This window comes from Sinocyclocheilus rhinocerous, unplaced genomic scaffold, assembly GCF_001515625.1.
Source record: "Sinocyclocheilus rhinocerous isolate Xijiao unplaced genomic scaffold, SAMN03320098_v1.1 scaffold1049, whole genome shotgun sequence".
Lineage (NCBI taxonomy): Eukaryota > Metazoa > Chordata > Actinopteri > Cypriniformes > Cyprinidae > Sinocyclocheilus > Sinocyclocheilus rhinocerous.
The window spans coordinates 910,759-923,243 of NW_015652136.1; the positions used below are offsets into that span (position 1 = coordinate 910,759).

Genomic DNA, 12,485 nt, shown 5'->3' on the forward strand with positions numbered 1-12,485 from the left:
GTGTGTGTGAGTGAGAGAGAGTGTGTGTGTGTGTGTGTGTGTGTGTGTTTGTGTGAGTGTGTGCGCGTGTGTGTGAGAGTGAGTGTGTGTGTGAGTGTGAGTGTGTGTGTGTGTGTGTGTGTGTGATGGACAGAAACACTCATTCAGTCCTCCAGCAGCATTAATCAGATCAGCTCAATTAATCAGCTCGTCTGAGCTACACAGAGATTGTGTTTCTGACTGATGAATTTCAATCAGCACAGGTACGGTGTCGCTCCGCACTCGTTAGTGAAATTCCATTCTAGCGTGTAATTACTGCTGATCTCAGTGAGAACTGATGAAGTTACTGTCGAGAACTCTGTTTGTTTCTTTTATTTCAGGTCTGATGAAATGTGGATGTGAAACGGATGTGATGCACTAACTACTCAAAGCGATGGACTCACGGCCCGCAGATTTCTGAGCCAAATGAATTTTGAACGCAACTTTCAAAAGACAAAATTAAGTATTTTAACATTTGATAATTAAGTTCCATGATTATTGTAGGTACAAAATTATTTTTGCTGTTCGGAAGCCAAAATGTGTCATTTAGAGATTCATGCAACTTGCAGGTAGTTTGGGGAATCCGTCTGAAACTTACAAATAAATAAATTAATTTGTCAATATACATAGTGAAAAAATCTGGTGTAGCAACTATTTTCATTCAGAAATTGCTAATAAAATTTCACAAGTAACTACATTGAATTAAACACAAAATTATTAAGTAGAAAGACTGAAATAGTATTTTCTCATAAAACGCACTCCAATAATCTGTTTTATGTAGAAAACGTAGAAAAATTATTTATTTGCCATGCCTTTTGTAAAAATGACTTCACCGATCTACAGATGAGTCACAAACTGTGCTTCCAAACGCAGAGATAAAGCACAGCTTACAGCGTCCACAGAAGATGCTTTAATATCATCTGTTTATATAAGCTACAGAATACCAGGAAGACTGAATCTATGCAGGACTAATATTCGTAATATTCTAGAATGGCGTTAATAATGGCATGTTCTCACTTCAGTTCACAATTCAGAATGATACCATTGAGTCTGAAGACAAGCTTAAGTAAAGTTTTAGTATAAACAATAGTAGTTATTTTTATTTGAGTTGGAATTTTACCATGAAACACAAATGCTTTTTTTTTCACAAACGTCGATTCCGCAGTTCCTCTGACTTGCTTAGTTGGGGACACTTAATATCCAGCGATATTGTCGACTTGATTTTGAAGTGTTCATTTTAAATATGCAAACGAGGCAATATCTAATTTAATATGCACTCATTTGCACAAATTTCCAGCACATAAATCTGAACACTGGATAAAGTCAGGTTCACACTCTAGTTTCTTTCGTTTTAATATTAGAGTTAAAGGTTCTTCCAAAGAAGCAGAAACCATGATCACAATTAAAATGTGATTTATCATGCAGATTTGGATTTAAATGATTGAAATGTGTTGTTTTCACTGTTTTTGCCATTGGTTGTCATTGCTGATTGGACTGCGGCGCTATAGAACATTTTGTTGTAATTCTGTTACAATGACCAATTTCAAGCCCTACGAGTTTCCATAATCGATTCTGTTATCTTCCTGTTTATCTCTGTCAATCTGTATTGTATAAAGCGCTATAGAAATAAACACGACTGACTAGACTTCATCTGATTAGACACAAAGCTACAGATTTCTCCAGGTTTCTCCAAAGGAAAGAAAGTGAATAATCCATCACATTCAAGCATGCGTATCTGCTAAAAACGAACTGAACACACAACCCCTCTCACGTTTGATGAGTTTTACTGAGTGCAGGTTTGTGCCGATCGTCCAGAGCTCAACAGAGGCTCTTTGTGCGCAGGAATGTGCTTCTCATGCGGGCCGGCCGCGTCCATCTGGTGGCCTTTTGTCAAACTCTCTCACTCCGTGTTCGCAGAGAAAGGAACTCATTAGTATGCGTCTCACACCTGTCAATCCTCCACCGAAGCTCCGCCCTCCATCACACATGAGGCCTCAGACGCGGCTCCAGAACCTTCTGGAGTTTCTCAGCTGTTCTGGGGTCAGTACTTTGGGTTGTTAAGGGACGCCTCGGCCACAGCTTGAGGAATGTGGACAATGTCCCATGAGCACCTCCAGACCCAGAGCTCAAATGCATGAGCAATTCATGAGCTTTAAATAAAGACTGCTCTCTGAGCTCTTTGTCACTTTAAACAGACTGATAAGCTCTTTTTGCACTACACTCATTATATCTGCACTGTTTATTTCACTGGTTTGCACTCTATCTGCCTTGTGCCACTTTATCTTTTTTTTTTTTTTACATGTCCTCATTTGTATATTTGCATAGTTTGAATTTTATATATTTAATATGTATTTTCACGTTCTACTGTTAGTGTTAACTGTATGCACCAAAGGTCTGAGAGTAACGCAATTTCAATTCTCTGTATGTATGTACTGTACACGTGGCAGAACTGACAATAAAGCAGACTTTGAGACTTTGACATAAATATATCTATATGTCATATCAGTTACAAAGAGTGAAATGCAGATGCATAGATACCAGAGGAATTAAGAGCATGCACAATCCTACAAGAAGTGCTGTTCAGAAAACGTTATTGTCCTGTTTGTGTGTGAGCTTCATATCATGTCCACTGCAACACACAATCTGAGAAACTTCAGCTCAATATCGTCTAAATCCATAATTAATACACAGCAGATCAGTGTGGATCATGCAGCTTTAGATCAGATCAGCTCTCCTGTATTTAAATGTTTCTGGCCGTGTGTTTTATATTCACATCACCAGGGTCCAGTTACACAAACACAGACACTGTCTTAAGAACTAGTTTGACTAACTAGCAGTTAGCTAAGAGTTAATCAGTCTTATTTTCTGGATTCAAATTAGAGCGATTTAACTGAATTTCTTTTGCAACCGGTCACTGATCAGAACTGTCCTTCCTCTTTCTCTCTGTCCTGCTGTATTTTCATCACTAGATTTTGTTGAGCTGCACTGAGGTTTCAAGAAACAAAACAAACTAAAGAAAACTCTTTTTACAGCGGTGCTGAGTCACATCAGCCACTACAGGCCTAAATAAAGCCACAAAACACCAGAAAGCCCAGAAGAGCCTGGAGCTGAAAGCAGAAAACATTGTTTTTTCTAAACTGCACAGAAGAAAACAAAAGAGCTGTGATCTGACCATCAGAAAAACACTGATCCACCGCTAGAGCTTTCAAACCTCTTGTAATCAGAGATCTGACCTGTGGAGACTCTAGCTATCAATCAATCAGAGCTCCAGCATTTTCATTAGTGGAGAGTGAGAGGGGGCGGAGCCTACAGCAACCAATCAGATTTTGTTGAGCTGCACTGAGGTTTCAAGAAACAAAACAAACTGAAGAAAAACTCCAAAGAAAACTCTTTTTACAGTGGTGCTGAGTCACATCAGCCACTACAGGCCTAAATAAAGCCACAAAACACCAGAAAGCCCAGAAGAGCCTGGAGCTGAAAGCAGAAAACATTGTTTTTTCTAAACTGCACAGAAGAAAACAAAAGAGCTGTGATCTGACCATCAGAAAAACACTGATCCACCGCTAGAGCTTTCAAACCTCTTGTAATCAGAGATCTGACCTGTGGAGACTCTAGCTATCAATCAATCAGAGCTCCAGCATTTTCATTAGTGGAGAGTGAGAGGGGGCGGAGCCTACAGCAACCAATCAATCAGAGTGTGATCAGGTGTGACTCTCTGTATCTCTGGCCAAAGAACACGCCAATGTTTATCAAGAGAAATAAGATCTCAGATCATTCACATACACACCCAAAACAGCTAAAGTACTGTTAAATTAATAAAGAGATCTTATGATTATTAGTTCAACATTCACACACATTCAGAACAATCAGAAGACCTGAAAATAATTTTAATTTAGAAGGTCCTTTTGTGAAAACATAAATCAGGGTTTCTGCAGGATTTATGAAGGTAAATGTAAGACTTTTTAAGACACTTAATGAAAAAAACCCAAAAAATACATGTTCTCTAAGTTGAATAAGCAAGACATTTTCACAAACTTTGAAAATACAACTTCTAACCAGTGTTAATTTATATCAGAGATACTATTACAGTTTTTAGTAATTTTTTGTTTTTATTTTTATTTTTTAAAATGTTTATTAATTTTCATTGATATTTTTTATTAGTTTTTATTTTTATATTATGTTTCATTCAAATTTTAGTTCAAAGTAATTTCTTTGTGTGTTTTTGTCTATTTTTTATTTTTATAAATATCTATGGCATTTTTATTTCAGTACTGTTTTTTTATTTAAGTTGATTTTATTTGAGGTTTATGGTTTTAGTTTTTTAATTTAGCAGAAAACAAGACTTCATATCTTCATTCTGCACCTGCAGTAAATGTGTCTTGATTTCAGGATGTTTAGATATTTGTTCTGGAAAACAAGACAGAAATACTGAGGAAGATATTCATACTTTGCAGTTCATGCAACATTTAACGCCACGACTTTATGATTTTAAGATTTTCTGCTATGATTTAAGGACTTCATTCATGGAAGGGCATATTAAGAAACCCAGATAAACATAAAACTTGTCAAGTATGTGTGTAAAGCTCTGATTCTCACGGCCGCTGGCTCTCTGACTCTGAACATCTGCTGCTTCTTGTCCATATGCTGTGAATGGGCTGCTGGTTACCATGCCAACAATCTGCTCAATCTGCGCGTTCCCAGTCTCTGCTGAACACAGGGCCGATCTTTAAATAGCAAACTCACCTGGCGGCCACATAGAGCGTGTGGTTCATGATGACGATCAGCTGAATGTCCAGTTTGTGCCGCTGCGTGTTGTTCCTTCCCGGTTTGTGTCCCACGAACGCCGGATATTGTTTGGTATCTGACGGGAAGAGGAACAGAGTTTGATTCGCACTCGTTCAGCAGAGCATCAGCTCATTAAAGAGCCTGTGAAATCCACACGGGACAATAAACCTTCAGCAGAGCTACAGTCGTTCAGGAAAACAGGCCGAAATACTGATGACATCACTGAGCCACTGAGTTATAAAGTTAATATTTGAATCATTTATCAACACATTCACATGTTCACGGCTCTCTGATCTCGCCAAGAATCACATGATATGCAGCTAAACTAAATGTTTCATCTCTTTAGTAAATGCTTTATTTTAATTGATATTACATTTCTTTTAATTTTGCATTTGGACGATTTAAGGCAAGACACCACAGGTGAATAAGGGTAAAAATGTTCATTTAATCTTAAAAATAATAGACATTATCGTACTTCCCTAGTTGATTGAGTACATTAAGAACTCGGGAAAAAAATTTTTATCACAAGTTTTCTGAGATGTTATGTTTAAATATGCAAATGAAGCATCTTCTAATTAAATATGCACTAATTTGCATGCATTTCAAGAGACTAAATCTGAACTTTGGATAAAGTCCATAATTCTACTTTGATTTATCACTCCATGAATCAGAAAATACTGTCAACAGACAGAAAACAAACACATTTTCACCATGTTTTTAGGAGTGAAATGTTGTAGAAATCAGTGTGAATGAAATATGAACAAACCTTCAGAATATAGAGAGGGATAAAACTGTAAAGTTTGTTGTTTGTAAGAGAAAGAACTCTTTACAGATATGAAAGATGCAAATGAGATAAAGTGCAATAAAATAAACACTTAAATGTGTGTTTTGGATGTTTTCTTTCCACTAGTCTGAAAGAAGAGACATGATAAGGAAGCAAAATAGACCTCAAAACTGACCAGTGCATGGTTTTGCCTGTAGTGTCTGGCCTTAATTCATTATTAGCTTTTTATCAACTTGGGAAACTCTGCACTAGAATGAGAACATAACAGCAAAACAGCCAATCGTGTTTCATGACAGAAAGAAAAATTAAAACCTTTTGAATACAAAACAAGAACTTGCTGTTTTAAAAGGAAATACGAAACAGTGCATTTCAGGGGCCTTTAAGTGAGACTGTGTGTGTGTGTGTGTGTGTGTGTGTGTGTGAGTGTGTCTGTGTGTGTGTGTGAGTCTGTCTGTGTCTGTGTCTGTGTGTGTGTGTGTGTCTGTGTCTGTGTCTGTGTGTGTGTGTGTGTGTGTGTGTGTGTGTGTGTGTGTGTGTAAGTCTTTCATCCTGACAGGCAAAACAAAAGAGGATCTCTGAAGTCTCGCCGACTCTGACAGCATTTACAGTTTCTCTGGCCACCAGGATCACATTTCCCAGAGCCGCTGTGAGAACAAGACGAGACGGAGCGAGGAGGTGAGACGCAGTTACTCACAGTTGCTGTGTGAAATACTGATTGGCTCGGTGTCTTCTGGGAAAGCGGCTCCGGCCGTCTGCAGCACCGTGAAATACAGCAACAAGGCCTGCGACCGCATGTTTGAATCCTGCCGCTCTGCTCGATCACTTCTGAACTTCAGCCTGCAGAAACACACACACACACACACACCTAATCAGCAGATCGCTTTAACTGGCCGAGCGGAACATGCGTCAGAGATCGATTGCGCCGCTGAGCATCGTGGGTAAACTGAGAGAACTGCTGACATGAACCTCAGCCTGTAAGAGAAAGAGCTCAGCGATGGGACGGACTGATTTACACGCTGACCTCTGACCTCGCATGCTCTCAGGGACGCATGAGTTTCCTTGTGCAACAAATTACCCACAAATCACTGCAGATCAGAGCCAGATCCTGCTGCACGGGAGAAAAACATGTGTGAGCGATGGCTCACGCGATCAAACCTCACGCTTTACATTCATGCATCTGGCAGACGCTTTTATTCGCAGCGACTTGCACTGCATTCAAGCTACACATCTTTGGGTTCATGCATTCGCTGGGAATCGAACCCATGACCTAATGCTTATGCATTTAAGTAGAGCACGTTTATTTTCTCCCAGGTTCTTGTGTTTCTGCGAGCTACTAGATGAGTTTCGGCCATAACTGAATGACACACACACAGCATGTAATAAGATCATGTGAGAAACCTTGGTGTTTGTACCAAGACATGAACTAAACCTGAAAAATCTAGTGATGCACCAAAATGAAAATTCTGGGCTGAAGAGGACCGCAGATGATGCCAACCCTCAAACAAAACACAAAACTACCAAACTTTGCTATAAGTTTGATCGCTACATATAATCATTGCCGTTAATAGTGTTCACCGTCTGTTTGATTACATGACATTAACTAACTGCTTGATTTTTTCCGTACATTTCTGCCATATGGACATCAACTTGAGACAGTCACCACTGACAAGCTACTACTAAATATAATGTAGAAACTTTAATTTTCTGTAAAGCTGCTTTGCAACGATTTGCATCGTGAAAAGCGCTATACAAATAATACTTCAGGATGTACTTGGATGAAAACCTAGTCTAAATTTAATTTAACATTCAATTAATTAATCATATTTATCTAATAATCAACACTCAAATAAAACCTGAGTTGTACAAACATTTAAATTGCACATAAGGCAGTTTTTACGTCATGGTTTTAATAACACAATTAGGTTTGTACTCCAATTTGTTGATGAAATATAAACATTCAAACAGAGGCATTAATAAAAACTTGTTTTCTTGACGGATTTATGCAAACATACATTAAATATCGAACCACAGGATAAGTAAAAATATCATGAATATGTAATATAGTGCATATATTTATTAAAATGCTCCTCTCTAGAGTTACTTTTTTAGTTTATGGACATTGATTGTGATTTGAGGTAAATGTGACGTTAGGTGACATTATTGATCTCAAGCTGTTTTATTGATGTCTTTCTGTGGTTGAATCACTGATTGATTGATTGATTGATTACATGATTCATTTAAGTAAGTTTTTCTGATTTTTCTGATGTTTATTCATGTTTATTTGGTGCTGTAACTTGTAGTAAACTCTTTCAGTCAATGATTTTGGCCCTAAAACTATTTCAGTCGAAACTGAAAATTGCTGTTTCAGCCAAAACAATTTCAGTGCATTGCTCCCTAAAGAATTTTTTTCAATTGTAAAAATGCAGAAAGTTTTTTGTTAGTGTTACATTTTAGTATTTTTAACTAGCTGTTTATAATAGCAAGCAAAAATATCTACCAATGGGGTAAGAAAAATAATCTTAATTCAAAGGCTAAACAAGATTATTTTTCTTGCCCCATTGGCAGATATTTTAGCTTGTTTTAAGGAAAACCAACAAAATTTTTATATATATTTTTTTTTACAGAAAGCAAGACATAATACCTTAAGTCATTTTTCTTGTACAGTAAATTCATCTTGATTCAAGAATGTTTAGATATTTATACTAGAACACAAGACATAAACACTAAGTAAGAGAATAATTTTTTGCAGTGAACACTGATATCAGCTATCACACAACACATTACACACACACACACACACACACTCTCTAATTAATTAAAGCAGCGCTTGACGAGCTGCCCTGTAATTGAAATGCCAGTAAAGGATGTTTGTGCCCCTCTTGAAGAGAACGACACTCGTGTTAATAAAATAGAAGCTGGTTAACATCATATTGACCAGCACAAACAAATGAAAGAGCAAATGATGAGCTCCTCGTTTCTGTGAGCTGCTCAAAGTCAGATTTTACTAGGAAAGGGCTGAACGCAGCGGCTGGTTCATCTGCTCTTCATCACACGCCGCTGAATAAATAACTCACGCTGCTTTGGCCACACAAACCAGCCGGCAAGAGAAGACACACATCTACATATCAGATCAACACAAGCGACGGAGCAAGGGATCAACGCGACAGAGAGGAAAACACTCATTAGACACGGACGGAGAGTCCTCACCACAGACCTGGAGTTAAAAATCAGCAGAGTTACACTACAGTGACGTCAGACACACAGTGTACATTCACTATATGTGACCCTGGAACACAAAACCAGTCATAAGGGTCAATTTTTTTAAATTGAGATTTATACATCATCTGAAAGATGAATAAATAATCTCTCCATTGATGTATGGTTTGTTAGGATAGAACAATATTTGGCTGAGATGCAACTATTTGAAAATCTGGAATCTGAGGGTGCAAAAAAATCTAAATATTGAGAAAATCATCTTTAAAGTTGTCCAAATGAAGTTCTTAGCAATGCATATTACTAATAAAAAATTAAGTTTTGATATATTTACGGTAGGAAATTTACAAAATATCTTCATGGAACATGATCTTTACTTAATACCCTAATGATTTTTGGCATAAAAGAAAAATTAATAATTTTGACCCATACAATGTATTGTTGGCTATTGCTACAAATATACCTGTGCTGCTTAAGACAGGGTCATATATTCACTAGTGAACAGCAGCTCATGAGCCACATTTTACACTCACACACACCGTTAGATGATGATGTAAACTCAGACAGTCGTCACCATATGATTTCCTATGACATTTGACATTTTATTTCACTTTTAATTATCTGCAGTAAAATAGCTGTAATGTGGAATGTCATGGAAGGTAGATAGTAAAAAATTTAATGCCAGATAGTAAAAAAGTAAATGCTGTGTCAGCAGATGAAGATCATAGATTCTCAAGATCTGTGTTGTACGTTTTCTAACAGTTACATAAGAGCTGTATTAATGCAATAAATAAAACAAAATAAAATAGAAAGACACAGTTGATTAAAATTACACAAGATTTTTTTTAAATTTACATATCACAAAAAAAAACAATGTCTTCATAAACAAGTCCTTTACCGATCTTTCTAAATAAGAAGCTTAATAAGAAGAAGAATAAGAAGCTTAAGAGCTCAAATTTAGTAAGTATAGAATGTCACTGAATTTGGCAATTTTTGGATTAATTAATCAAAAGTAGGCCTGTACGATTATTCAAATTCAAATACGATTTGTACTCGTGTTTGTGACTGTCACTGAAATATAAACACAGGAACTCACTACAAACCAACAAAATAAAAGCAGTTTAACTAAACTAAGACATTATGACAGAAATATATTACTTCTGTTACGGGGCTGACAAGACGTGAGACATGCGGATCCATGTGCAAGCTTTATTAAAGCAGAGAGGTCAGAAACACAGGCAGGGTCGAACAATGGCGAACAGGTATATGGCGGGCAAGACACAAGAATAATCCTAGGGCTAGCGAAGGTCAACGAACGGCGAACAGAATCAAAAGGGCAAGACTAAAGGGATGAATCCAGGAAAACAGGCAAAGATCAGAAACCGAGAAAACAGACAAGGCAAGGCAAGACTAGGCTAGGAAGCTAACGAGGGCTCTGTAGAGTAGCTATCACTGCTGGCGATAAGCGCATACAATACTCGGCCCAGAATGGTTGTTTGAGTGGGTGTATTTATAGTGAATGTGTGATTGATGACAGCTGTGTGCAATCAGTGCTGTGTGCAATAAGTGCTGTGTGCAATCAGTGCAATGGCTGATGGGATATGTAGTCCGGGGTGATATGCAACAGTGTGTAGTGCGAGAGTCAATGAAAATGGAAAGGGTGACCTCTGATGGCTAGCAGACGGAAGTTCATGGACCGGATACGTAACAACTATCTATGGGGTTTAAATGAGAATTAATATTCAGTAATAAAACAATGTTCTCACAACTTTCACTAATGATTTTTTAAAAGTTAGGACAAAACTTTTTTAAGTAATGTTTATGGAACATTCTTATTACTTTATTAATATTTGATACACGTTCTCACAATGTTTAGAGAAAACATTCTTTGATCAAAATCCTCTGAACATTCTCATGATGCTATTTGTATTTTATGAACGTTCTAAGAAACATTTTTTGTAACCTTTAAATAACATTCTAATCATGAAAGAAAACTGTTCTTAGAATATTAAAAATAAACATTCAAATAACGTTATATTTTGGATGAAAATAAAGTTTGTTGAATATTGTAAGAAACATTTTTGTAATCTTTAAATAACATTATAATCACAGCAAGAAAACTGGACATTTAAATGCTTTATAAACATTTCAAAACAATGTTCCTACAGCATTTTTATAACCTAAATGTGTGAGCGGGGATCTTTTACAGGGCTCTACAGTAGATCAGCTGATTGACCATCAGATGACAGAAACAACAAAACAATAAATCTGCTTCATAAACTCAGTGACAGTGACACACACACACACACACACACACACACACGATGACAGCGATATGAACACACGACAGGAACGATGGCTTCATGATCCTGTTACACCTGCAGCAGAAGCTCTGAGGCCTCAAAATCAAATCATGATCAGAATGAATGAACAGCGCTTCATAAAAAAACACAAATGCACTGAATCACCTTTAACCCGCACTCAAACTCTCTGTGAATCTCTAGTGTTCAGCAGAGAAACGCAAACGCCGTGCTCCTGTGTGATGTCTGATCCATCAAAACAACGCTTTGAGCAGAGACACGCAGACAGCCCGAGCCGAACTGAGCTTCCTTACAGCTGCTCTTAATTGGATCTGATGCTTTAAAGACTTGTTCTCAGTCACTCACCCTCATCTGGGTTAAACCTCACTAATCAGCAGAGATGAGACCCACCTGAACCCACGCTTACAGACACAGTCACAGAGAAAACCACAGCATATCACGAGAATACACCACAATCACAAGAAAACACCACAAATCACGCGAAAACACCACAAATCACGAGAATACACCACAAATCAAGAGAATACACCACAATCAAGAGAATACACCACAAATCACGGGAATACACCACAATCAAGAGAATACACCACAAATCAAGAGAATCCACCACAAATCACGAGAATACACCACAAATCAATAGAATACACCACAATCACGAGAATACAGCCCAAATCAAGAGAATACACCACAAATCAAGAGAATGCACTGCAATCACGAGAATACACCGCAAATCAAGAGAATACACCGCACATCACGAGAATCCATCGCCAATTACGAGAATCCACCACAATCACGAGAATACACCACAATCACGAGAATACACCACTAATCAAGAGAATACGCTACAATCACGAGAATACACCGCACATCACGAGAATCCATCGCCAATCACGAGAATCCACCACAATCACGAGAATACACCACAATCACGAGAATACACCACAAATCAAGAGAATACACCACACATCACGAGAATCCATCGCCAATCACGAGAATACACCACAAATCACGAGAATACACCACAATCACGAGAATACACCCCAAATCAAGAGAATACACCACAAATCAAGAGAATGCACTGCAATCACGAGAATACACCGCAAATCAAGAGAATACACCGCACATCACGAGAATCCATCGCCAATCATAAGAATCCACCACAATCACTAGAATCCACCACAATCACGAGAATCCACCACAATCACGAGAATACACCACAAATCACGAGAATACACCGCAAATCACGAGAATACACCACGAGAATACACCACAAATCAAGAGAATACACCACAAATCAAGAGAATGCACTGCAAGAATACACCACAAATCAAGAGAATACACCGCAAATCACGAGAATACACCAC

General features: G+C 37.7%; 1 protein-coding gene across 1 annotated transcript in view; it reads right to left on the reverse strand.

Moving 5' to 3' along the window:
* Nucleotides 1-12,485, reverse strand: part of LOC107713549 (semaphorin-6A-like) — a 44,761-nt gene that overhangs the window by 2,824 nt on the left and 29,452 nt on the right. The window contains exons 2-3 of the mRNA XM_016519098.1: nt 6,282-6,424; nt 4,762-4,879 (exon numbers count right to left, since the gene is read on the reverse strand). Coding sequence (XP_016374584.1) covers nt 4,762-4,879; nt 6,282-6,381 — 218 coding nt within the window. The 5' untranslated portion in view covers nt 6,382-6,424. The remainder of the gene's footprint in view (nt 1-4,761; nt 4,880-6,281; nt 6,425-12,485) is intronic.